Source organism: Micropterus salmoides, unplaced genomic scaffold, assembly GCF_014851395.1.
Source record: "Micropterus salmoides isolate LMB-PRFRI ecotype aquatic unplaced genomic scaffold, ASM1485139v1 Ms_hic_scaffold_10, whole genome shotgun sequence".
NCBI lineage: Eukaryota > Metazoa > Chordata > Actinopteri > Centrarchiformes > Centrarchidae > Micropterus > Micropterus salmoides.
The window spans coordinates 18457621-18485423 of NW_024040041.1; the positions used below are offsets into that span (position 1 = coordinate 18457621).

The following is a 27803-nucleotide window of genomic DNA, read 5'->3' on the forward strand; positions in this document are numbered from 1 at the left end:
TGAGAAGAGAGAGGAGCAGATTCAAGTAGTGAATATAAACACTAAAATAAGGTGGCAAATGACCTGAAATAACCTACTGTCAAGACAAATACGATATACACCACGTTCGCTGTTCTGTCTCTCAGATCCGCCATATGAGCAACTGCGACACAAGACCGTGGACAAAAGTCCAAAAGTCCACGGTCTTGTGTCGCAGTTTCGGCCTTGGTTTCAGAACCATAGTACAGCCCTAGTTTACGGCATATGAACAACAGTACATGCACTTAGTTTAGTAACTTAGCCATCATACGCGGCTTCCTCACACGCAGACTACTCAAAACAGAGAAGGTCAAACACCTGCGCCAGACCATCGTGGTGAGATTACAGACACACAAAAACACAAACTAAAAATGTTGAAAGAACACCAATGTGAGTGTGATTAAAGTTGTTTGATAAATGAATCATGTTAGTTACTGGGAAAAACCTGTATGTTTATGAATGTTTGCTGCATGTGTGCTTAGGATACACAGGAGTTCATCCGGTCATTCCAGACTGAAGCTCCACAGAAGAGAGCCACCTTCTCAGCACAAGATCGCTCCCTGCAGGAGAGAGTTAGAGCCCAGGTATGACTGTGTAGTTTCTGTCTATAGACAGCAGAGGTCCGCCTTCCTTTGTGTTTATGTGTGCATCTTTTGTACGTGCAGCCCTTTACGACATCCATGACATCTTCTTTGAAATGCCTCTGGGGGATCGATTAGCATTGCTGCAGCAGGACAGGGAGCTCCGAGCAGAGAGGAAGCTACGAGACATGGTAACCTGAAAATACAGGCAATCACATCAGATGGAGGTCACATTTGTTGCTCTTCTTTTAAAGGAAAGAGCTGAAAGGAAGGACAGACATCTCTTTTGTCTTTCAGTTAAGCTCGCGCTTGGTAAAGTAAATTATTTTTGTTCATGAAGTCAAACAGTGTGTAAATCATCATCAACTAATTTTATTCTTACTTTTATTAATTTCATCAGTGCTGTGCCTTTCACATCTGTCTGCACAACACATGCCAGACTGCCCCATTTTTTGAAACGTCTGGTCACCCCTAGGTCTACCTGTTTTTGTAACTTTGGCACACAAATAATCATGATGAGCTTTATTTATATAGAACCATGGTAATCAAATTTACGATCCATCTTTACAGTGAAGCATATAACATGCTTTGTCTGATGCTGTCACTGTCCGTACTTCCATCATAAATAAATGTTTTTTACTGACTGTGTCAAAACTGCAGGAGAAAGCCAAGGGCCCCAAGGAGAGAGTGGTTCTGTCTGCTGCTACACAGAGGACTCTGGACAGGAAAAAGAGGTAAGATTGATTGAATTTTGAGCTTTATACTGGGGGCGGCTGTGGCTCAGGAGGTACAGCAGGTCGTCCACTAGTCAGAAGATCGGCAGTTTCGATCCCCGGTTCCTCCAGTCTGCGTGTGTCTTTACGCAACATACTGAACCCCACATTGCTCCAGAGTTCGTCTTCTTCTGCATCCTGGAAAACAGTTGACCAATTTTACAGCCATGGAAAACGCTTGGAAAATGAGAGAAAAAAGTAAAATGTCCTGGAAAATCTTTTGCACCGAAACTCTATAGTAATAAGTAATAAGTTGCATTATCATCTGAAGGCAAATGTTAGTCACTGCTGGCTGGTAGCTGTGGTAGTTTTTATTAGGTTTATAGATTAACATTTTCTTCTTAACTTGTTTTAAACCGTTGCACTTCTGCAGAGACAAATACATATGTGTATGACGTGAACCCTGTCTGTCATACCAGTTAGATCAACACTGAAAATGTCCTGGAAAAGGCCTGGAAAATGATCTCTAGAAAAGAGTGGGAACCCTGTGAGAGTTGGCACCTTGCATGGCAGCCACTGCCATCAGTGTTTGAATGTGTGTGAATGGGGTGAATGTGATATGTAGTGTAAGTGCTTTGGGTGGTCGGAAGACTAGAAGGCGCTATACAAACACAGTCTGGTTTCATGCTCTATCCTCAATTTTCCTGCATTTATTGTCTCCAGAAAATCAGCTCTCTACATACAGTATTTCTTTCCTTTCCCAGAGTCCTGAAGCCAAGCCAAGGCCAAAATTCTCCTGTTCCAGGCCAGTTGAACCGCCAGGGGTAACTTTATACTTCTACTTGTTTCACCATGCTTAACTTTTGTCCCTTTATCTTGTAATTTGCATAGGGCCTCATCTTGCTCTCATAAAATCACATAAACTGCCATGTGTAATTTATTTGACATTCCTTACTCCACTAATAAGAAAATGTTGAGTAGCTTGTTGGGTTGCTCCTTTCCTCATTAACAATGCATTGCAATCACATGCAATACATGCCATGCATAAAACTGTAAACATAAATTTAATCACCTCTCGCTAAAGGCAACAGGGTACATAAATGTATGGATTTTAGCTTTTGCCGATGTCTTTAAAGTCATCACTGTATGACAGTGGCAGTTTCTTCTCAGGAGCTGGTACAGAAAAACCCCAGAGGAGAGAGTGAGGCGCACAGAAAACCTGAAGAAGCAGCACTCTCTGGGGCAACTGGTGACTCGCCATCCATTGACCTTTGAACTTGAATTTTTAGTCTTTTAATACAAACCTTTCACCACTGAAACTCCAGTCAGCGCTGCTAATATTATGATTGTCTTTAAGCTACCTTCTGAAATTCAAATGATTGTATTTACTACCACACAGCTCATTGATTTACACCATCATAATGCCATTGTTTTTTAATGTTGTATCTTTTAGTTGCAACAACTGATACAGAAAAGTCATATGTAGCATGATACTTTGTGTGGAGGGTCAGAGTTAAAGAGAAACGAAATATGATAAAAAAAACGAAATAGGTCAAAATATTTTATCTGTGTCTAAGAACTACGTACGGAAGCCCAGAAGGCATGTGATAAAAAAATACTGTGGCTCAGTGTTCTAAGTCTAACCTGAATTGTTTTCTCTCCTGTGTTTCTGATTTAAGAACAGGTGAAAAAAATGTTAATTTTTCTAAGTTACTTTTTGTTTTTGTTTTTTAATCTGTGAAAACAGGTTAAAAAACATTTTGGCAGGTAACAAAACATTTCAGTGTTTATTGTTGTAATACTCATTTCAACCACAAGAGTGCACCACTACCACATGTTCTAAATAGGACTAAAAGCATACATTTTCATCCAGGTTTTCTCCATGCACTCCTAACACAAGGTACATAACTTGCTAACACATAATATATGTACTTATTTCACCTGGCAAACACAGGAGAGAAAACAATTTAGACTGGACTTTTTTGATCACCAGTATTTATTTTTTTCTCACGTGGCTCTCACGGCTTCCGTAACTATGCCTTTGCTATCTATAGTGTTTTAGCATGCATATACTTACAAATTGTGTTCATAAACATTTAGTGTGTATTTAAATATTTATGTAAGTTAATATACAAACATCAGTTTCATGCTGACAGACACATAATGTAGTTGCCATGAAAATACTAAAATACACTAAAATAGTATTTAAGTGTGTATAATTCATTCATTAGAAGTTTTGTTCAAGGGCTTGAGTACCTTTTTGTGCTTATTTTCTTTATTTAATGGTGCTGAGTTTACAGTGCTCTGAGACATATAAATGTGTTTCAACATTTGGCTTAAATCAAAGCCAAATGGAAAAAATAATTCTTGATGTATTTGTTTACTGACAACACTACAACACTGCACTGGTGTACTGCTACATTAATGTAGCTTCCCATAACAGGAGATTCACAGCAGATACTCAGTGTGGAGTTTCTTTCTAGTAAAACTAAATTATTAAGACCATAAAAAATGCATGCCATTTCCCTTATTTCCCACTGCCCATGTCAAGAATAAGGGGCAGACTCTGAATAAAAGAAGGTTTATGGGAACATATTATCTGACCACATGTTAACAAATTGGTACACCACTTGTTCACTGCGATACCACATTGACCTTATACTTCTGCGTCAGTAGTGTTCAGTGTTTGATGTTGTTTGCTGAGAGCTCTCTTGAAAAAAAGTTTTTTATTTAAAATGCCAAAGTGTCATGTTTTCTATGAATAGAATAAATTCTAAAATTATTTCAATTTTGATTGATCTGATTCATGACAAAATGAAAAGTTATTTTCTTGGAAGGTCTTAAGGCCACACACACACACAGTGGAGAGGTATGTAGATTATGCTGCATTTTTTTCTGAAATTTCTGTGGACACTTTTATTTCTATGCTGACATACTGGACCATGAATGGAAAGCATTGTGACCATCATGAATCCAAGATTACACCTGCTGCCCATGTAAAGCAGAATCCCAAAAGCCTTTTACAACAGCATTTTAAGCTTATTGACTTGTTGTATACATATTGAAATAGAACAGCACTCACAGTAGGCACTTCACACAAATCTGTTTTATAGCCATTTTAAGTGTAATTAAAAAAAGTTAATAGGGTTTATCTGTAGTTCTTTCAGTACAGTAATGGTGACTTTTATCATGATCCAGCTGAACCATGTAGTCATCCAAAATCTTTTTACATACTAGTATTTTTGCATTGTTTTTAACATTAAAAGTGTTTAAACTCTTCACAACATAATATACAGCAATATATGCCATATAGTTTCCAGTTGAGATACAATCAAGATGTATTATATTACCTCGTGAATTTAATAGATCAGAAATCAACTCAGATAAAGAACTGGAAAGCTGTCATTTTTTCCACAGTCAGGAATGAACTTTGAACATCAGTTGACTGAATAAATATTAAAGTTACAATGTTCTGTTAATTTAGTCTATGTGGCCCTTAAATATATCGTACTTCCTATGTTGGCAGTTGAAGCAGTGGCGCACAGCAATATGGCTGACATGATCCATCTAGTAAATGTAATGTTGCTGTCACATGAGGCTTTGAGCTCATCTGTCTAGTTAATATTTACAGTCAGAACTTCCTTTAAGGCATATGAGGTGTGAGGTCATCCATTTGCTAAAAACACACTTCACTTACGTGTAGTTTCCTGATCTGATATTACTGATTATTTCTATCTGGGATCTCACTTTTTCTGCTATAGCTATATTTACCTCTCAGAATAAAATCTTGCATTAAAAAGCATTTGATGAGCTTATAAAATGCAAATAATAATTAATTAATATTCATATTAAAGACTAAACCAGTGGTTTACAACATTTTTGTCTTGAGAGACTTTACAAAAAAGGTAGTGTCTATATGACTTTTTAGCAGTTCCATCAAAGACAGATTTTCAGGTTTTGTATAAATAACCATTGCTGGACCAAAGAAGTTAAATGTTCCTGTATTTCAGCTACAACAGCAAAGTGCTACTTACACATTGTTGCATCAGTATTTAGAATCTCATAACAATGTAATCTATATTATATATCACAGGAGTATTTTTACATACTGAAGTATATTTTTGCTTTTACTGTATTTCTACTTGAGCGGGTTTGAAATTCAGGACTTGTAATGGAGTATTTTATTTAAATTGTGGTATTGATGCTTTTACTTACTTAGTAAAAGCTGTGAGTAGAACTTCGATCACTGGCTTCCCTGAAACGATGGATGAAGTAATGATTACTTTTAGACAACATCTGACTGGACCAGTAAAATAAAGATGTTGCATACGCCTGGACAAAAGGGCTCTGTCTCTGTGTTGACCAGGAAGTAGATATGCTGACATTGGCTACTTGTTACTTGCTACAGTTTCCGCACCAAACAACTTTTTCCCCCCTCTTCACCTGTTTGGTAATATTGTGGTTCCACTCAACCCCACCTGCTCTAATTACTTCACTCATTTTGGGAACAGCTGTCTCACCATGAAACCAACCACAGAGACACTAACACACAGCCTGAGAGTGCTGCCAGAGAAGGAAACTTTATTGATGTACCAGATTATTAAGTATCTGTAAGAAAGCTCTGACCTGTGTTCATTACAGTGGCTCTGACTTGGATTTTATTATTACATAAATTTGCAACTGTGCATGTAAGTGTTGTAATCACCAGATCAATAATTCCTGGAGGACCGATCAATAATCTTTACTCGTTCTCTTTTTTAGCAAAGCTGTTGTGTGTTGAAATTATTCCTATCGTAAATATCCTTTGTAGCTTCCTGGTGCACTAGCAGTTTGCTTACCATGGCACTCACCCAAAACAGACAAATTCATGCAAAAATAATGCAAACTGTTTGTCTGGAAGACAGATTTAAATTGTGGTATTGATGCTTTTACTTAAGTAAAAGCTGTAAGTAGAACTTCCATCACTGGCTTCCCTGAAACGATGGATGAAGTAATGATTACTTTTAGACAACATCTGACTGGACCAGTAAAATACGCATACGCCTGGACAAAAGGGCTCTGTCTCTGTGTTGACCAGGAGGTGGATATGCTGACATTGGCTACTTGCCAGTTTCCGCACCAAACAACTTTTTCCCCCCTCTTCACCTGTTTGGTAATATTGTGGTTCCACTCAACCCCACCTGCTCTAATTACTTCACTCATTTTGGGAACAGCTGTCTCACCATGAAACCAACCACAGAGACACTAACACACAGCCTGAGAGTGCTGCCAGAGAAGGAAACTTTTTGATGTACCAGATTATTAAGTATCTGTAAGAAATATCTGACCTGTGTTCATTACAGTGGCTCTGACTTGGATTTTATTATTACATAAATTTGCAACTGTGCATGTAAGTGTTGTAATCACCAGATCAATAATTCCTGGAGGACCGATCAATAATCTTTACTCGTTCTCTTTTTTAGCAAAGCTGTTGTGTGTTGAAATCGTGATCGTGAATCGTGAATATCCTTTGTAGCTTCCTGGTGCACTATAAAACAGCAGTTTGCTTACCATGGCACACACACAAAACAGACAAATTCATGCAAAAAATAATGCAAACTGTTTGTCTTGAAGAGGAACTAACCCCTGAAGCATTCAAGGACAGTCACGTGGTAAACAGGGTGTTTTACTGCAACATAATGTGTCTGTGTTAGCCTGAAATTATATTGATATATTGATTGATATTGATATTCCTGTTTCTCTTTCTGTCTGTGATCCCACTTTTCATTCAAATTTTTCTGAGATAATTTTAAGCTACATTCAGCACTGGTGTAACACACCAGCAGTAAACTTGAGTGAGAATGTCTCGTTTCATGTTATCAGTGAGTTTACAGTGACTTTGCTGTTTAAAAAGACAGTCCTTGTCATGCCTGTCCCTATTTATGGCTCATCTGTGTGTCCACGTGTTCCATTTTCTTGCATCAGTAAGAGGCTCTTTGTTAACATGAATACATTCCATTAACATTCATCAATGAATCAATAACAATACACCTCAAATGTTGCACACTATCTTGCTGAACAACAGTTCATTGTAAAGTAAATGATTCCATCAAAGGACCACAAAAAAATTGGTCAACTGGTGGAACACAATAACGTCACACACAGAGAGTCCCAGTACGTAAAGAAGAGACAGTTTAGTGAAGGTTTTCCTCTCGATGAAATTGTGCTGCCCGCAGGCGTACATATTACACATTTGCCTGCAGACATTTTTTAAGTTGGAAATGTGTTTGTTTATTGTGTGTTTTATTCCTCAACTGCTCAAACACCTGCCACCTAAAGACAAGTGAATGTTTAAGAAGAAAAAAAACATGCAGAAGACAAGACTAACTTTGCGTACACTATTTCAGAGAGTGCAGTGCACCGACTGATGAGTAGGAAAGAAAAATGAATGCTGATAACAAAATCCAGCATAAACAAAATCCAGATCTGGCCAACATTTACAGTACATCATCTTTGTGAATCCAAGGATAAATAAGTGTGTGTACAAAGCTAGCGAGAACCTAGAGATAAGATGATTTTACACCTACATCAACAATAAAGAAGCCAAACATGTTGCACTTTAACTCAAAAGCAAACTTTATTTAGGTTTATTGGAGCGTTTACATTTATGCATTTAGAATCAGTGTAGATAAAAACAAAACCAACAAAACTATTTTTTAGTGATTAACTGAATGACTTGTTTATTTTCCAGGATGAAGCCACTTATTTATTACCATCATCTAGTTCTCTTTTTAAAAAATTGTAAATCAAGAGCATTTCAACTTTAAAAAACCTAAAGTCTATGCAGGGGCAGACTGGCACAATTATTCAGGCCGAGGATTTGACTCCATCTCATTCCACCCTGTTCAAGCAAACCACCGAATGGCTAATTTTGTGGACTATTTGTTGATGTAACGGGTATAGCCTACTAGGTATAGTCTGCCACTATGTTCATCGACAGACAATTGGGACTGATCATTAAAGTAATCTATGTGAACACTGGGTGCACCCTCAAAAACTTCAGAGAAATAGCTAAGGCTAACTACACTAATCAAATCACTTCCCAGGAAACTCAACAAACGTAACCTTTTGGCCTCAGGTGAAGATACCAACGATGGTCATTCAGTCTTGGCCACCAGTAGTCCTAACGACTGTAACGACTGTCGTTACAGCAACCAGGAACACTAACAAACCAGCAGTATCGATGACCCTGGCAAACGACCCCACTGAGGTTAAATAGCTGAGTTTCCCTGCCAGTCAGTCAGAACTGAAGAAGTCCTTTGGATGAGGGACGAAACGTCTTCCAGTATCTTCAACCAAGTCCAGTTGCCCTTGACTTTAACCTTCGTTGGATACACTAATCAAAGCACATACAAATGTACAAGGCTAGACACAAACAAATAAGCCTAGGCTTATTTGTAAACCTTAGACTTTTAAAGAACAGAATGAGATATATGCCTAAAGAGTTTGCTGAAATGTATACAATCATGTCAAAAGTATCACGTCACACACACGTTCACTGAAGTTGAACATAACACAGGCTACAACAATGAAAGCAGCCTAAGTAGGCCTATGATGCAAAATTCCAAAAAGCACTCCTACAGCCTACAAAACAAACTATTGATTACAATGTTCAGTCACGATGTCCATAAAGTGAACAGCACAAAAATAAACACATCTATCTTTCAATAATTTCTACTAATGTTTTCTATAGGCCTATAGTCCGCTAGAGAGTCAATTCCACAGTGCACTGTAATCAAGACAGTCATGAAATCATTTAAATTTCAAAGCACCCATCCCAATCAACCAACACTAAACTCATAAAATAACACAGATGACAAACATGAAAATATATTCAAGATGAAGAAAATAAAAAGTTAATTAATCTCTGGGACATCATAGTGGTCTATAGTCGCTAAAACCCATAATGATGAAATCCAAAACGTCCCTGGTTTAAATCCAGCTAGGAGCCTTTTTTGCATGTCACCCCCGTCTTTCTGTCTTCCCACATTATTTGTTTGACTGTGATCTACAATTAATTAAAGGCAAAAATGTCCAACCAAAAACACAAAAGGAAATCTAAAATCTCTGTGCATGTAATTCACAACAAGCACTCAAAGTACACATGAACACAACACCCAGAACAGAGATAAGAACTTGATAAAATGGTTGAGACCAAATCCAGAGGCCTCATGTCTCTAATCAGTGTGTCTGCAGAGAGCTTCAGTGGATAATCAGGCTTCTGCTGTTTCTCTCCATTGAGCAAATCTGAAACATCCACAAGAGAGATAAGCAGTGAGGTTGTGAACAGTAAAGACAAACAGTAGGGCTGTCAGAGCATCTATCATCTGTTCGGTTCATCAGTTTCACTAAAACATACCTGCACATGTCACGGTGCAGCTGCTGGACTGCGTGGATCAGCACTAGTATAATTAAAGCATTGTTAGCATTTTTCAGAACAGCTCATAATCAGGGCATTATGTAACATTTTGACAAAGTTTTACCAAATTATTTTACATTTGTGTTTGTCCATCTGGGCTTCCTCTCAGTTCATGGTAGTATTTTTTCACCATTTCAAGCTCCGCTGTAACATCTAAAATATCCAACATTAAAAACATATAATTTACAATGAGTGCACTATTAATTTCACGTATTTTGATACGTTCCTTTACCTGGGATTGAGACAGCATCTATCTTGAGTGACAGGTCAATTGATTTCTGCATTGTTTCTTCCAGTGTCTGCAGGATTTCCTCCTAGTTCAGCATCAAAATCTTTATCAATTCTCACTCAGAGTCCTACATTGATTAACTGTTTAAATGTGTGTACAGAGGGCTGTTCAGACTGGACAAAAGGGTTAGCTATAGCTATATCAGCTTTAGTATGTTTCTGTCTTAGATTAAAAACAATAACTGCATGTTTGTGAAAGTGCCACAGTGTTTTTAGTAGCAAAAGTAGCTTTCAGGATAATGCATATCCATATGAATATAAAAAGAAAACAATGACCTAGAATCATGGAGAAAGATAACAATCTGCAGCACAACATGTTTTATATCATCATCGTACCATGTATTATAAAATGAGACAAACCTTCAAGTGTCTCAGTTTGCTCAACATAACATCTTTAGCCTGTTTAAACATGGTGTTCTTTGAATCACAAATGTGTTTCTCAATAGTGTTCCTCATGTTTTTCAGCGTGCCCGGTCCTCTAAATTCTGCTGCTTCTACAATAAAACAGAACATTGTTGTCAACTACATTTTTCTAGTCAATAATGATAAATGTTAACATTTATTATTATTAAATCACATTGTAGATATCTTGATCTTACTTATATAGCATTCTTGCATGGTCTTCTCGATTGTCGTCATCAGACTGCTGTAGATTGTTTTCTTACGTTCCCGGATGATTTTGATGAGTTTTGCTTTAATTTTGTTTTCCTTGCAGAGAGAAAATTAAGTATTTGTTAGACTCAAGAAGGATTATCTTTGCACTGTTTTGTTATTTACAAATACAGTGTAAATTAATATGTTAATAGCTCAAAATACTTTATATATTGTTTTTGCTTAATTGTTCAATGTTTAATCTTCATTCCAGTCTTCACTGATAAACTTGATGTTTGATTTGCTTTATGATGGACTAATAGATACATAGTAATAGGATACTATTCTCATAGGAGTCGCTAGACCCTTTTTACTGGGGCACATGCCCTGTATCAATGTGGTGTGCCCCAGTGAAATTGTCAAGACGCCTTGGTGTCATTTTTGGATGTGTAGGGCTTCAGTCAAGTTAGCAACATCTACAACATCCGGTCAAGTTAGCAATGATATATATGCAACATCCGTTACACTTTCAAAATTAAACTACTGGTTGATGTGAAAAGGCACGTTGTAACTATATGAAACGTCGCAAAAAACGGGTCAGTGTTGAAAGCCAGTGTTTACAACGTTGATGAGATGTTGATTAGCTGGGTAATATGGATGCACATCTCTCAGTAGATAAACATCACATAGTCATGTCATAGTATAAATAGTATTTTCCTTTTGAAAAGGTATTAAAGGAAACCTGGGGAGCCAGTTTGAATGAGGTTGAAGCAGAAACATTAATATCTTGCAAGTATTGATATTTATAATTTCCAGGGGCTATGCAGAAGTTTGTCAGTAGAGTAGATGCTGGATCATAAGCCAGTACAAGCACAGCTGATCCAAATCCAGTACTAGCACAGACCCAGTCCAGACGTTTTTAGAAGGGCACACGGACCGAGGTGAAAAACAGGCAACCTCAACCAGTAAAAGCACAGCCAGAGGTCTACAGGCAGAATCAGATACAAGCAGCTCAGACCCTAATGTAGGATTGAGTTAATGCGGGGAGGTCCATTCAAATCAGCAGGGGTATTTTCTAGAAGAGGTTTCCATTCGGGCTTATAACAGACACAGACTGTTTTAAAGGAGAGGTAGTAGTGAGAGCACTGCAGTGTCAGGTGTGACTGTGCAGCAATGGCAAATTGTTTACATGGCTCACAAGCGAGGTATGAGGGCCATAGCAGAATTTTCTTAAGTTGTACCATAGTGTGTGCTTATGCTGTGGTCAAAGCCCTTTCTGACATGACAGTGTCAATATTAATTGGCTAAGCAAGGGAAGCTGGTGAGGCACATACTAACACATTTCATACTCTTCAATCAAAAATAAATCTAAAATTTACATTGGGAATGAGTGGATCTGTGCCCCAGTAGAGCTTTATGTTTAGCAATCTTTTACCTCTGTCCTGAGAAATATCAGTTGCAGTTTGACATCTTTGTGCTTTTGAATCAGCATCTTTGTGTCAAGTGAAAACGTGTTGATGACCCCGTTGAATGGTCCACATTTTCCTTCATTTCTGAAACATGTTAACACGTTGAAATGTTTCATTAAGGTAGCAATGACAAGTGTGTATTTTAATAATGTATTTGTACATCTGTGTTATATTACATCATTTTTAGAACCGTTTTGTATAGAATTTGACAGAAATAATTTGTAAAATGGGCCAACAAAGGGTTTTATGTCCTCATTAAGTAATGTCTTACGGGAAGGTCTTCTTGAATTTCTCATCAATGCTGTCAGTGAGGCTTGAAGCTAACTTCACATTGAGGTCTATTGGTTTGCTTTTTTTTTTTTTTGGTAGATAAATGCCGTTGTTCACAACTAAACACTTCAAAGTCATGTGAAAACCACCACCTTTTACCCCTCTCTGAAACAAAACAAAGCAACAAAGTAACAGAAAAAATGTAAAGACAGTAAGCATATTCATATGAAGTGGAAAATCTGTTGTTTTGATGTAGTTATAATTTATATAATACGTACAGGATATAAGACGGAATGCAAGTTTGGTCACATGAACTTTTAGATCTTTCAACCCCCTCACTCAGGCATTTTTCAAAAGCCTTATGAGCCTCGTCCATGGCTTCTCTGACTTTATCAAGTTCATGTCTCAAATTTTTTTCAAGGTCCATGCATGCATTTGTTTTTCTGTTTATGCAGCCTCTCTGTAGCAACAAAAATTCAGGAAATCAACTACCTTGATGGATAAAATTCACACTTGCACAAATCACACACAGATCAATTCACTTGACATGGTTTCACTGAATTTAAGTGTAGTTCGCTTCAGTTTACTTATTTACTATGAATATTATTATTCTGTCAACATTAATGATAATTATGACGCCTATCAGTGAAGTTTTATTACTACTGTAGTTTGTACCACTTCTCTAGATTTGGCGCCTTGCATCAGAGAGAGAATCCCATAAGCTCCAGTCACATAGTTTAATGTCTCTGAGTGACAGTCATTGAGATTTTGTAGGATCTCCTGAAGTTTGGGGATTTCTGTAAGAAATTCAGTTTGCATCTTACATATTTACATTACATACTTATATTTAAATAGCATAATCCAATTACTCATTCTTGTATGAATTAAAATGGTTAAAGTAAACTTATGGAGACTTCACCTACCAGTTTCATCTGGGTTTAGATGTTTTTTCTTTAGGAACTCTTTGGAGCTCACTGTGAACACTTTGAAACAGTCATCACTGAAATGTTTCTGAAAAAAAAATGTTTTGAATGATTATAAGACAGGATTGTAGTTGTAAACAATCTTTATGTTAGACTTTGTGTCAAATCAATAAAACTCACCTTAACCTTGTTTAGTTTGCTGAATTCTCTGCTCACTTCTTTTTTGGCTTGCATGTTTTTTTTAAATATGAGAGCACGAACACCAGCGGCTGAACTATAAGAAAATATTTGCATTAAGTGGCACTTCATACAATATTTGGAGCACTGGAACCTAGAATTATAACATTATTTGTTATTTTGCCACATACATTCTTCTTCTCTTTCTCAGAATAAAAATCTAAATATAGCTTTAAGTGGCAATGATCGGTATCCATGCAAGTTACGAAAAATGCAACATTTTCAGAGGAGAAGTAGATGACTGAGGTTAGGAGCTAAAAGTGCTGAAGAATTTGGACTTTGAGATAATTGCGGAAATGCAAACTTGGTTCAGAAATACATACAACTAAATATTGGAGTCAACCAAAACATTGCAAAATTTATCCTCATCCATAATATCCTCTGCACTCATATTCTGGGAAACCATTTTCACTGTTTGAAATTTCGCTTCTTTGTAATACAACCAAAGAGACAGAAGCTAGAAACTCAACCTGAAGTAGTAGCTGAATTAATAGTCACGTCAAATAATGGTGCTGGATGCAGAAAGAACTTCTTGGTTCAATGGACTGCATTTACCATCAACACTGATTGGAATAAAATGTGCATAAATTTTCCTTTTAAACAGATGTACAGTACAGTAGGCTATCTGCCCTCTGGACAACATGAAAACGGAGTGTCTGGACTGATATGTATCTGTAGAAATCTGATTGGAATCACATTTCAAACACCTCCGAATGTAGCTTGGACTGTCCAGACTTTCTCTTTTTCTTTTAATTTTTTTTTAAACCTGTCCTGCCCAGCGGCCTGGTATAGAGTATGATGAGCTGGATACCATATTGTGCCAGGCAGATTTTACTTTAACAAGAGAGTATTAATATACTCCTTTGTCTGTTGTATTATTTATTTAATTATGTATTGATTTGTCACCTGGCCGGACAGGGGGGCAGACATGGGGATGGGGGGGAACAAACAGACAGCACAGAGAAAGGACAACACCTATAAGAGAAGGGGGATGGAAGGTAGGGACAATAGGGAATAGCAGAGGAAAACACCAATTGCAGAAAGCAACGAAACCTGCAATAGAACAGAGAGGGGGGCTTGGGGAAGAGAAAAACAACAACAAACAAACAAACAAACAAACAATTAAAATAATAAGAATAGTAAAAGACAACCAGCTGAACAGCAGCAATAAACAGCTGACATAGTAAGACAGGCCAACAAAGCAAACCAGGGACGCAAACTGGTCCATTCAAGCCAACGAGGAAATGCCTCCCCCGGACACCAATGCACAAACTAAACGTCCAGCAGCCATCCAGAAACCTTGCACAGGGAAAAAGCACAATGCATCAAGATGCATCGACAATCGCCCTACAATCCCATCGCAGCCCTCCAAACCGCAACCGGATCAACCCGCGCAGCGCCCAGAGACCCCCACCCCCAGAAGCCAGGGCACCCCGCGACCCCCCAAAGCGCAAAGGACCCCAGACCGCATGTCTCGGGGAAGCTGTACCCCACCCTGAGGAAGAACAGCAGAGAGCCGTGCTAGGAAGCTCCCCGCTGCCAGGGAGCGATAACGCAGGAGAACCAGGCCAACAGTCCCCCAGCCCAGCCAGAGGCATCCCTCCCCAGAGTGCAGGCAGAGCCAGCAGCCCCCGAGGCCGATCTCATCCCCGGACGGGGGCCCAGTGGAGTGGGGGGGATGACTCCTTCAACCCCTCTGCCTGCCTCTGTATTGTTTTGTGTTGGATGCATGTCATGGATTGTGAAGTGTTGTATGGTGGAGTAAAGATAAGATGTGTGTTAAAATTGGAGGGTAGTTGTGACACAGGCACCCCAAAACTGTCAGGTAGTGGAGCCTCCCATCGTGCCCCTCCCACCCCCCAAGCCCTCTGTGTAATGTGTAATTAAAATTGAGGGGTAGCCAGTGGGGGAGGAAGAAGGGTGAGGCCGCAATAAAGCAGCCCCACCCACCAAACGCACTGCAGCCTGCCCACCCCTCAGAGTCCTAAGGGTGTATGTAGTGAGACATGACCAAAGAGGGGAAGGTGAAGGGAGGATAGAATGGTCCTCCTCACTGGGACCAGATTCCTGACTGGCCCCATCATTCAGTCCCATCCCCCACCCCCCTAAGCAGGAGGACACCAGGTCCCTCCAGCCCAGGGCTTATAGCAAGAGCCCCTCTAGCACCGGCAGCACCCCAGAGTCAGCGACAACCCCGCCCAGCCCCAGGATGGGTCCAGCCCCCCCAGCGTGCAGACCTGCCCCACACCCAGAGGCTCCAAAGCCCCGAGCCCCAGACCCCCACACACCCCGAGGCAGGTCAGCGCAGCCCCAACCCAAAGTCCAACAATCCCCTCGCCGGGGCCCTCTGGCAGCCCCACTGCCACCCCCCCATCTCACCATTCCCACACAATCAGGAGCACTCCGAGCACGACCAGGTTACCCGAGCTGGCACAACCCCCCCGCCCCCACAAGGGAGCTGGTTCAGAGCGGCAAGGACCCCGCCCAAGGACAGAACGGCCCAACGGCCCAGACCCGAAGGTCCGCCCACACCCAGGAGGCAATGCCACTCAGACCAGGCCAGAAGACCCCCACCCTTGCGCCCCTCCCTTCCTAGCAGCGAAGCATCCCACACACACCCCCCCACTGTCCCCAAAGAAAAGAGACAGCAATCACCCCGCGACAGCAGCAACAGCATCAGCAGATGCACCCAGCCCCTAGGACCCACCTAGGGGCTGACGCAAAACAACCAACGACACACCCCAAAGCACAATCCCTCCCCACACAGGATCCCCGTACATGAAGCATCCAGTCCAGGCACCAAAATCCAGAGGAGACACCCCCCAACCAGCTCAAAAAGGACCAGCGCGCAACCCCAACCCACCCGGTCAACCCCCTTCTTCCTGGTCCCCCACCCCTCCAACAACCAGTCGCCAGACCCCTCAGAGAACCGAAATATAATTATCAGAATGCACAGCATGCACACAGGACAGAGCCGCACACCAGCCCAGTCCAGGCCCGCACCTGATGCCCCCAACCCCCGACAAGCACACAAACCAATCACGACTTACAGGTGAGCCAACCAACACTACCCCGCTACCAATCTAACTAACGCTACACAACAGCCAAGTAATGCACTGCACATGAGAGATGCCAGCCGGCGCAAACCACCCCCATCCTCTCGGCAGCTAGGGAGACCAGAGACCCCCACCCACGGCTACACCGTGACCCAAACTGCACGTTCACCACCGGACAGAAACCCACCACAAGCATCCCCCCCCTGCCAACCCCCACCGCCATGCCCGCCGCCCAGACTGTCCAGACTTTGTCCTGATTGAGAAGAGCCATCTTCATCTGTGCTGGGTTAATAACAGGAATTTTAGGACTACATGGGGCAATGCTAGGGGGGACAAGGCTCCAAATGTGTGCAGGAGTAGTAATGGGAACATTACGATATGTGTATTTGCTTGTGTTTACTTATGTTGCGCTCTTGGCACACACGTATCGGTGTCTAATTTGGATATACTGTATCTTAAATCACTTACGGATCATCCGAATCTTCAATAAGATCAGATTTGGTGCAGATAAAGTGAATTTCTTGACACTGGCCACCATTTCCCATGAGGCTACTGGCACTTTTCAGGATCTCCCAGGGTTCTTTCTCTGCCGCAGCTCGATTTATGTCAGTCACAATCCACACAATAGAACAACTCCCAACAATCTGGAGGGGCATAATATCACGTCAATTATGAATAAGTAATTATCAGAGCTTTGTAATAACACAATGTTACAGTGTCTGGATGACACAGTAGTACACAATAATCAACAGTGCTGCAAAAAATTACCCCTTTCCACATTTTATCTCTGCTCTTGTTACGGTCCCCATTTCCAGGAAGATCCACAAGTGTGACATGCTGGAGAGAATCATTCCCAGGCACCCTGACAGTCACACACTTCACTAGTGGCCAGTACCACCTCTTTACTTTTTTCCGTTCTTCGTCTTTTGAGTCACTTCTTGTGAATTTGACAAATTTTGCGGACAGTTCTTTAGCCTGAAATAAACAATACAAAATGAATAAAAATAACACTTTAACTGACTGTTACTGACTTTATTTCTCTTTTTGCAATAAAGATCTAAGGAGGAAAAAAACATTCTGACACCACATGAATGCACCGCTCCCCCCTCCCTTTCCACGCACGCAAGAGGTGCCGACACGCTCTGTCTGCTCTTGTGCTAAATAATTCATGTGGTCCTCCATTTGTCCAAATTTCTCTTCTTTTCTTACTTCTAATAAACCAGACTACTACTACTAATACTAGTAACGTTACTTGTTATATAACGTTATAACGCTATATCATCGTAGTTAAGTTCTGGTGAAATTGAAAATGAAAAAAAATATAAATGCACAATGATGGATTATTATTAATTATGATTATTATTATGACTGAAGCCATGATTTGTTCTGTAATAATCAAAATGTTGCAGAAAAAATAAAACCAGAAACAGAAATCCTATCAGTAAGTGTCTTACATTTTTAAAGACAAGAGTGAAGGCGTGCAATATAACATGTGCATATCTTTTGTTATGGGGACTGTCTTTATTTAGCAAGAGACAATGCTGGCACTTCAAATCCATTCATTTGTACAGTGCACTGATAAGTGAGTCAGTGGGACCACAGCTAAAGACTATAGAGAAATGTAGATTTGACTGTTGTCAAACTAGTGTAAGTGTTGAAATAGTTACTTTAGGAAAAGGGACAGTAAATAGACATAGAAAGGAGAAATTATTAATCCATGTGGTACTCCACAAGCAGAATTGCTCGGAAAAAATATTGCCAATTAAAATGAAATTATTAGGCTACTGTCCAACATTTGGAGGGTCTGAACTAGTTCAAGGCAATTCTAGAGACCTTGGCGTCGTTGTTAATGCCAATGTACAGCTTAGGACCTTAATGAGAGCTGTTTGGGCGCAATGAAACCCCGATTGAAATTTTGAAAATTACATGAATTAATGTAGTTACTGGTAGACAATGTTCTGACTTATTTTCCTATTGATCAGGGGTTGTAGTTATTGAGGACTGATGGATTAAGTCCACTCTTTGTTGAAGAAGACTGTTTTCTCTTACTTACCGATTCACATGTCAAAATCTTCCTTTTGGAAAGAAGAAATTCTGGAATTTCTCTGAAATATTTGTCATCCATGAGGTTTTCAGGAGATTTGTCTTTCCATTCTTCTCCATACACTGCTGACAGCTTTTCATCGTCATGATAATCATCGTCATCTTCCTTGTCTTTATCTGCATTATCCCGAAGGAAATTTAACAGGGACCACAACTCATCTTTCCACTCCTACAAAATAAATAATTACATTGAACTAAGTTTAATTAAATGACATGTAATGTAAATAGCAATTATATTTTCAGCTACATCATAACTTTTCAAATAGCTTCAAATAAGCACAACATATTCAACTCATTTTACCTCTTTTGTAATGAACTCAATTTCTGCCTCATACTTTGAGTTCAGCATGTTAGCCTCCACTTTAATCATGACTGTGGTACATGCACTGACACTTCCAGAGGGTAAGAGATTCTTCTCTCCGATGACAGCGTTTATCAAAGAGCTCTTTCCAGCCCCAGTTTTACCAAAGACACCAACCAGCTCCCTCTTCTCTGTCTCCAAATCACAAATTTTATACCTGTAGAAGAAGAATTTAAAAATGGGTTCACTGATTAATTTGGAAAATATATAAAGACTGAAATAAAAATGTTTCTGCTTTTTTCTGCTGCCCACATCTGGCCAAAATATACTGAACAAAATTATAAATACAACACTTTTGTTTTTGTCCCCATTCATCATGAGCTGAACTCAAAGATCAAAGACTTGTTCTATGTACACGAAAGGCCTATTTCTCTCTCTCTGTCAAAATCTGTGTTAGTGAGCACTTCTCCTTTGCCGAGTCAATCCATCCACCTCATAGGTGTGGCATATCAAGATGCTGATCAGACAGCATGGGGATTGCACAGGTGTGCCTTAGGCTGGCCACAATAAAAGGCCAGGGAACACAATGCATTTGACATCTACTCACAAGATCTGTGATGTTCTTGTAGAGGATTAAATTGGTGCCATTTATAGTGAACAAATGTGGGTACTTTGTATAAAAAAGTTTAAGAACTCTAGCTAAAAAAAAATCAGGGGTTATAGTTGCTGAAGCAAAAAGTGTCACAACCATACCGTCTGATCCTGTTCATGTTGGTATTGGTCTGGAGCACGTTTCAGCAGACTTTAGAGGACCGTGCACGCTTGTTACTGAGTTATACTGTCAAACAGGGAAAACCTACTTGGTAATATAACGTAGTCTGATAAATATGAAATATGTTAAATACCAGCCATAATACATTTAACAGCACAGTAATAAAACATAAGTAGTATTTTAAATGACATATGATTCCTGTGATTGGTTCAAATGGTGCTCAAAGAAATTAACTGCTCACTTGACAGTAGTCCGAGACCACTTCTTCGAGAGCAGTTGTTTGGTCCACACCAGAGTTCAAGTTCAGCAAACACGCTAACCCACACAAACCACACCAAGGGGGTAAACGCTCAAGCGTTTGGTTCAGCCGGACTACACAAGACCAGTGTGTACCTGCCAGGGGCTGACTGGGACAAAAATTCAGCCGTAGCACTGTTGCCACGCCAGCCCACCTTACTACGTATCCCCACGAACACACATTCACTACTTAGGCTACATTTGTTTAGAGATGGTGAAATAATATAAGCAGTAGCTGGCAGTAACCTCAATGAGCTTTTCTGCAGCCCGAGCGCCACCCCGCGTCGATCCTTCTTTCCTGATTTACACAATGAGTTGTGTAAATCATGGAACAGACCAAGAGAAAAGAAAAAGAGCTGCTCTGCACGGCTGACTGCGTCCCCTCTGCTGGACTACAGCAGCGTGACAGAAACTAAGCAGCACGGCTTTGGAACGATGCCTCGGGTGGAAGAAGCGCTCGCGAGCTATCTTTCTCCCACCCTTGATTCATTCTTTCAGATGCTGGCCACCAAGCCGTGTCGGACGACATCCGCTTTGGTGGGCAAGGCCTACATGGCAGCGGGTCGAGCTGGTGCAAGCCTGCACACTATGGCCACCTTGCAGGCATACCAGGCCGATCTTCTCAAAGACTGTGACCTAGGGGGAGATCCCTCTGATGAGGACCTGACTGAGCTCCATAGAGCTACGGACTTAACACTCCACTCCATGGCAGCATTAGTGGCTACGGAGTGCCATCTGTGGCTCAACCTCTCGGGCATCCAGGGGAAGGAGAAAGCTTTTCTCCTGGATGTGCCCCTCTCTCCTACTGGCCTGTTTGGTGAGGCAGTGGATGCTATCGTCAGCAGGTTTCAGCACGTCAAAATGCAGGGAGAGGTGTTTGAGCAATATCTCCCCCGCCGGTCTGGGTCCAGGATGGCGACGGCTGAAGAGAGACGAGCTCAGCCCTCGGCTAGCTCCTACCGCCGGAGCCAGAAGCGAAGTGTCGCTTCCCATAGTCCCTCTCAACAAACCTGGGGCGTGAGGCGACGCACTCGACGAGAAGACGGGTCTGAGGACCGTCATTCAGTCTCAGCGGGCTCGGGGAAGAGGTTGAGTAGGGGGGCCCACCACCACCACCCCCCGAGAGTGACGGACCGAGGTCCCCATCCCTCGTGGTGGCTCAGGCAACAGGCTCTGTTTTCCCGCCGTCTTGGCTCTGGGGACACGCTAGCCGCCAGCGAGCTCTCACCAGTCTGCCTGCCTCGAGCGGTTGCAGCTGGAAAACGATCGGGCTCACACACCGTGGGTCGCCGGCGAGTTTTCCCTGGCGGTCCTCCACTTCAGGGTGCCACCGGGGACCTGCGCATAACACCGGCCACCAGCCCCTCTGGGCCCCTCTGAGGAGATTCAGGTTCAGGATGCTCACCATCCCCCAAATCAGTTCCGAGGATTGGTTTGTCACAATAGATCTGCAAAGACGCTTATTTCCAGTCTCCATCCGTCCCTCTCACAGGAAGTTCCTGAGGTTTACCTTCAGGGGCCTAGCCATCACTGTAAAACACTTTCAGAGGGTGTTGGGTCTCGTGGCAGCAGCATTCAGTATAATACCTTCTGGACTACTGCACATGAGAGCTCTGCAGTGGTGGCTAAAATCCAAGGGATTCTCCCAGAGGGGAAATCCGCTCCGTCTGATACGGGTGAGAAGCAGGTGCCTTCGTTCCCTGTCTGTATGGAGGAAATCTTGGTTCCTGTCCCAAGGTCCCGTGTTCGGAGCGATCTGTTGCCGAACAATTAATTCGACAGACGGCGCACTGACGGGATGGGGCGCGGTCATGGACGGCCGCTTTGCGAGAGGCTCCTGGCAGGAGCATAATTTCTCCTGGCACATAAATTGCCTAGAAATGTTGGCGGTATTCAGAGCTCTGAGGAGTTTTCTGCCCGCTCTCCGCGGTCGCCACGTCCTTGTCAGAACCGACAATACGGCAGTGGTGGCCTATTTGAATCACCAGGGGGGTCTGCGCTCGTGCCCGTTATACAAACTGGCACATCAGATCCTCCTGTGGTCCCAGCAGAGACTGCTGTCCCTCAGAGCAATGTATGTCCCTGGGACTCAGAATCAGGGAGCAGACCTGCTGTCGAGACAGGGGCTGAGACTCGGGGAATGGATAATAACTCCACCCCGAGGTGGTGGAGTTATTATGCGAAAAGTTCGGCCCATAGACGTGGACTTGTTTGCGTCTCGAGAGACTACGCACTGTCCCCTGTGGTTCTCCCTCTCGCCCCAGCCCCGATAGGGCAGGGTGCCATGTTGCAGACATGGCGAGGCTGCGGCGGAGGACCGGGCCTTTCACCCACGCCCCGTCCTGTGGCAGCTATGGGTCTGGCCCCTAAGGGGGCGCAGTTCCTAGAGGCGGGCCTGACGACAGGAGCTGTCGAGACGCTGCTCAGCTCCAGAGCCCCGTCCACGAGAAGGATGTACGGCCTGAAATGGAATGTGTTAAAATGCCACCTGGTGTAGAGAACGGGCGGTGGACCCAGTTACCTGCTCGGTAATTATGATACTGGAGTTCTCCAGCACCATTTCTCCGCGGGCCTCTCCCCGTCCACGCTCAAAGTATGTAAAGCTACCATTGCAGCATTTCACGCCCCTCTGAGTGATGGGCCCTTGGGGAGGCTTCCACTGGTTGTGCGCTTCCTCCGTGGAACCCGAAGGATGAGACCCGTGACTCATTCCAGGGTTCCCATTTGGGACCTGGCAGTGGTTCTCGAAGCGCTGGCTGAGGCCCCCTTCGAACCCCTGGAGTCGGCTGAGGCCAAGCACCTGACCCTTAAGATGGCCTTCTCCTCGCTATCACCTCTCTGAGGAGGGTGGGGGATCTTCAGGCACTTTTGGTTTCTCCCCGATGCCTGGAGTTTGCCCCGGGGAGGGTCAGGGCCACCCCTTACACTTTCATCCGGTTTTACAGTCTGGACCTTCCTTCTGCACCCGGCACCCCTGCGCTCTCCTCCTAGTCGTGCCGTCAGGTTCTGCACGCTGGGGGCAGCCGGGGTTTCGGCGCTGCCTAAGTGGGTATCTCGTTCCCATAGTGTCGTCACCAACGCAGTCCGAGTTCCCTTGAAGGGGAACGTCTCGGGTTACGTATGTAACCCTTGTTCCCCGAGAAGGGGAACGAGACACTGCGTCGGTGTGCTTATATACGCCTCCGGTTACACCGTCACACGCTACCGTTCTAGCAACACCAATAGGATTGGAGTAGTTTCATTCATAGCTCAGCCCTGCCACGCCCAGAGGCGTTCCCATAGTGTCGTCACCGACGCAGTGTCTCGTTCCCCTTCTGGGGGAACAAGGGTTACATACGTAACCTGAGACGTTTTATGAAGTAGCCAAAATGACACAGCGCTCGCGATTTTCACCCGCGATACCGTTTTCACCTGCGGGTGCGCGGAGGAGGCTTGTTAATGAGGAAGCCAATCGAAACCGACACCAACATTGTACCCAGTTGCACCTGCACCAATGTGTTCACTGTTGCTTTACCTGGTCCATGCTTGTGAAATATCCACCTTCTGAGTCTTATAACGTAATGGATGATCATTTCTCTGTGTTTCTCTGCAAAATGCTTGGGTCGCCAAATGTTTTGGTAAAATTGATGTGTGGGAAACATTGATATTAATATCAATCTGACCGGCCCACCCCAAAACAAATAGTCCAGCCCCTCTGGCATATGCCAGAATTGCCAAGTGGCCAATCCGCCCCTGGAATCTGCCCTTAGGCTTACTAAAATCCACCAACTGTGCACAGTTTTCTGGGTCCTTGCTAACAGTATATAATCAAGAAATTATATTCACATATCATTACAACTTTTCATACTTATGCAGGTAATTTAGCAAACAACAACGAAAGGACCATACAACAAACAATATGGAAGAATATGCAACATTTAAAATTTACCTCAGGAAGTTGTTGAGCTTTGTGTTGCCTTGGTTAGGTATTTTCTTATCGACAAAGTTCATGATGTTTTTCACATCAGACAGTATGATTTCTTCTGTCAAAGTAAAAAAAATAACTATACAGCAGGAACCATGAACATGTGTATATCCTGTAAACAGCAATGCACAATGAGTCACTTCCTCTGACCAATCAATTGATGATTCCTCAGACTGATAAGGCTTATACTATGACCACTTAGCAAAGCATAAAAAGGTTGTCTTGATTTAAAACATCATCCATTTAAAAGACAGTTAAGATATTACCATAAGCTGTGTATTATAGAATATACATTAATACTTAACATGCATGCTGTTGACAGTTCGAGGTGTTCTGATAAGATTTCAACTCTGGCTAATAAATTAGAAAATATTTGCTGTGGCCAAGCTATAGAAACAGACATTTGCGATACAAGGACAATGCCATAACATAAAAGTTTTGTAATTATTTAGCAAGTAAGTAATATAAATACCTGAGTATGATCCATGTTTTGTCCCACATCGTCGTTTACTAGGTGGTGATTGCCCTTTGCTGGACTCGCCCTGAGGATCTAACTTTCTCTTACCTTATTGGATTTTGTTTTGAAATATAAAGAAGCCAAACAGAAATGTTTGTTGTATATTACTCTCAAAATATTATGTGGTCTCAGTATAGTTGCTTATTTATTACTGTGTATCTCACCTTTATCACTTGTGTCACTGGTTGATGGCAGAACCTGGGGATGAACATGAACATTTGACTCTTAAAACCGTATTTGATTATAAAATTTTATTTACACAGGCTTTGTCCAATAACAGGGTTCGATAGGCTTGAAGACAAATCTTTACAATTCACTCAACGATATTTGCCTTTATCTTCTTATCCGCTTTGGGATGAGCCTGCCAAAACCCTGGGTTAGATGTGGAGTCCAGAAAAGTGATCACATTCAGCATACCCTTTTTCCTCAGTCAACAACACAGTGATTCAATGAGACAATTCTTCAATCAAAGATGATTTTGTCTCAGGACACTTTAGTGCATCAAATACATAATAATGAAGAATGAAGTTTACTGATTACATGCCTATAACATTCAGTGTGAATGCTCCTGTTTGCACTGTAGATAAAAGTAATACTCTCAGTGCAAGGCTGTGTGAGCAAACATTAAAAATAAAATCTGTATGATTGTAATAAATGCCTTAGATGACACCTAATTGTGTGAAACTGTTTTTAACTTACTTGAGCAGAAGAATCAACTGTTGCCTGATTTGCTGTGTTTTGTTCTTTCTAGTGAAAAAAGAAAATAGTTGCAAATCCATTACAGTTTAATAATTAATTAATTAAAATCAAAAATTATCTGGAGGCATTATCAAAATGTTTTGATTCTCCTATAAATGATAAATGCATGTGCATGCACAAATGAGATTTATGAGACCAATAACAGAATTTGTGTAAATATCTTCACAGTAAAGAACAATTACCTTTAACGACTTGAGCTTCGTCTTGAATGTTGACCTTGGTCCCACTTTTGGGATCAAGTTAATGATGTCATGTTCATCAAGACAGTAAATATTTTTCTTGTCAATGCACTGATCTGTAATTAATAAATATTCAGCTGAATGATAATTTCAAATTGCTTTTTGGACATGCCTGCTTGATTTATCTTGAACAATGCCTGACACCATTCGTAAGTCTGAACCTTTGTGTGTTATTGTTTAATAAACTCAGAACTCATATTTTTCCTTCATATGCACTGTCTTGAAAACATTTTAGTCTTTATTTCAGTACTGCTTGTGCAAAGATCCTCATCTCAATAACCCAAAAGATGGTAATAAACAGCAGATACTCTTCCTAATTAATCGTTAATAGTGCTTTTCTAATTGTGTGAAAATGTACAAAGGTCTTTGCCATAAGTGCTTGTGTATACTCTGAACAGACAGTGATCTCTGCCATTTTGTCAATGTTTGTCAAGGATATGTCAGTATTGTACTGCAAAAGAATGCTGCAGCATTTCTGATGTCTGTATTAGCTGACGCTTAGATGTTTCAGTATTGGTAGGTCATTCCAATATTATATAATACCTGTGCCCACAAAGAAGCATGGTAATACTTTACCTTCAAATGTTTTGATCCACATGCTGAGACCCCATTCAGTTAATTTGTTACGAACAAAATCATCCATGACCAAGAACAGCAACTAGAAGGTGATCAAATAATATTTTAATCAATTATCACTGCTTTACATTTAAGTCGGTATTTGGAGCTATTTAGCAGCCATATCTGGTTTTCCTGTAAACACACATCTAACCGTTTACTCCTCTTTTGCTCTTATTCTAAGCCACACCCTCCTGCCTAATGGCACAACAGATTTACAGCAGATTAAATTAAAAAAAGATTTGTTTAGTTTAGCAGATTTTATTAACTTGTATTTTTAGAAAATTAGTCCTCAAGGATAAGATTAAGTAAAGGCCAGTTTTAGTTATTGTCACTATAATAATGTGGTTCATAAGTAGAGAGGGCATTGAAAAGGCATTTCATAAAAATGCTGTTTTCCATTTCCATGTAGTTAATCAAAGTTGAATAATGTAATGTAATGTTGAAAAAAGCAGCAGCATATTAAATTATATCTTCCTTTTACTCTCCACTACCACCTACTACTCACCTTTCAGTTTTGTTATAAAAGGAAAGGAAAAGGGGTTAACTTTCATAGACATTGTTGATTAATAAAATGTGTTAAATTCTTTGGATTTTGAAAATTGTAGCTTAAATCAAAAAATATAGTGTCTCAGTAACATTCAGTTGTGAATGTAATACATTGAAGTATAGGTACTTACATTTAGTTTTTTCCTCTTCAATGCATGAACAGGACTCCTCTGGTACTTGATCTAACTTGAGCTCTCTCTTTTATTTTGTCTCCGCCTCTCGCCAGTGTACTCTAATCTCTGCCCACAAAGCAGGTTTAACAAGATCAGTGAATGAATGGGTAAAATTCTTGTCCACCATTAAAAAGTCCTGAGGCTCGATTCTAATGTGTGGTCAAGCACACTAGCTGTGTGGGAAGAAGTATTCGGATCCCATGCTTTACTTTACTTAAGTAAAAGATTAGGCGCAAGGGAATGCATTATGTCAATGAGATGTCACCACAGAGATAGAGGAACAAACATGTCTGCACACAATAGTACTGCACAATCAGTTGTGTTTTCTTGTGCGTACATGTGTGCACACGTCATACACTCACACATCAGTGCCCAGTGTTTAAAAAAAAATGTAATCTGGATCAAATTGATCCGGATTTGAAATGTTCTGCTATCCAGGATCACCTGATCCATTTTTCTTTTATGCTAGGAACATTGGATTGGATCACTGTGATCCAAATACCAAATTTCCAGTTTACCAGAGCCTTAAATGGAACCAACAGTGTAGCCTACTGGCTTAGCAAAGAACAACAGGTAGGCAAAATACCGGTGGCCATAAATAGTTTTGGGACATTGTTTATTTTAATTTTAAGAAACAAAAACACTGTAATAAACAAACATTTTACTTTCCTTATTTTGTTATAATGTTAAATAACAAAACAAAAACAATACTATCAATAGTCAAAAATCATTTACAGGACAGATACCAGCTCTTTCCATCTCTGCCTGTAGGAGATGTATATCCATCTACACTTTTTTATGCTACAGTTGGGTAAGCAAGATTTGTTCTTTACCCAGTTCAATTTGTATTTCTGCTCTTTCAGTTTCCCGTTTCAGAAGCAACTCATAGCTGTCACCACCCTGGTTTGTA

The 27803-nt window shown here is 41.2% G+C and overlaps 2 protein-coding genes across 2 annotated transcripts; one reads left to right on the top strand and one right to left on the bottom strand.

Annotated features, from left to right (window-relative positions):
* The first annotated feature begins 199 nt into the window (after positions 1-199).
* Positions 200-2836, top strand: LOC119889601 (centriolar coiled-coil protein of 110 kDa-like). The gene is made up of 6 exons (XM_038700444.1): positions 200-354; positions 501-602; positions 684-790; positions 1260-1333; positions 2077-2136; positions 2483-2836. The coding sequence occupies exons 3-6, from the start codon at positions 716-718 to the stop codon at positions 2607-2609; spliced, it is 336 nt and encodes a 111-aa protein (XP_038556372.1). The 5' UTR covers positions 200-354; positions 501-602; positions 684-715; the 3' UTR covers positions 2610-2836.
* Positions 2837-8562: 5726 nt separating this feature from the next.
* On the bottom strand, positions 8563-27005 carry LOC119889732 (nuclear GTPase SLIP-GC-like). Its single transcript, XM_038700536.1, has 23 exons — positions 26852-27005; positions 26133-26214; positions 25500-25612; positions 25258-25305; positions 24723-24756; positions 24514-24606; positions 24006-24099; positions 19009-19225; positions 18658-18876; positions 17373-17579; positions 17073-17248; positions 13492-13585; positions 13312-13399; positions 13064-13185; positions 12663-12848; positions 12390-12553; positions 12085-12202; positions 10658-10766; positions 10419-10552; positions 10003-10084; positions 9848-9923; positions 9711-9753; positions 8563-9598 (listed from the first exon to the last, which is right to left on the bottom strand). Exons 2-22 carry the CDS (start codon positions 26197-26199, stop codon positions 9720-9722), a joined length of 2475 nt encoding a protein of 824 aa, XP_038556464.1. The 5' UTR covers positions 26200-26214; positions 26852-27005; the 3' UTR covers positions 8563-9598; positions 9711-9719.
* Between the last annotated feature and the right edge of the window lie 798 nt (positions 27006-27803).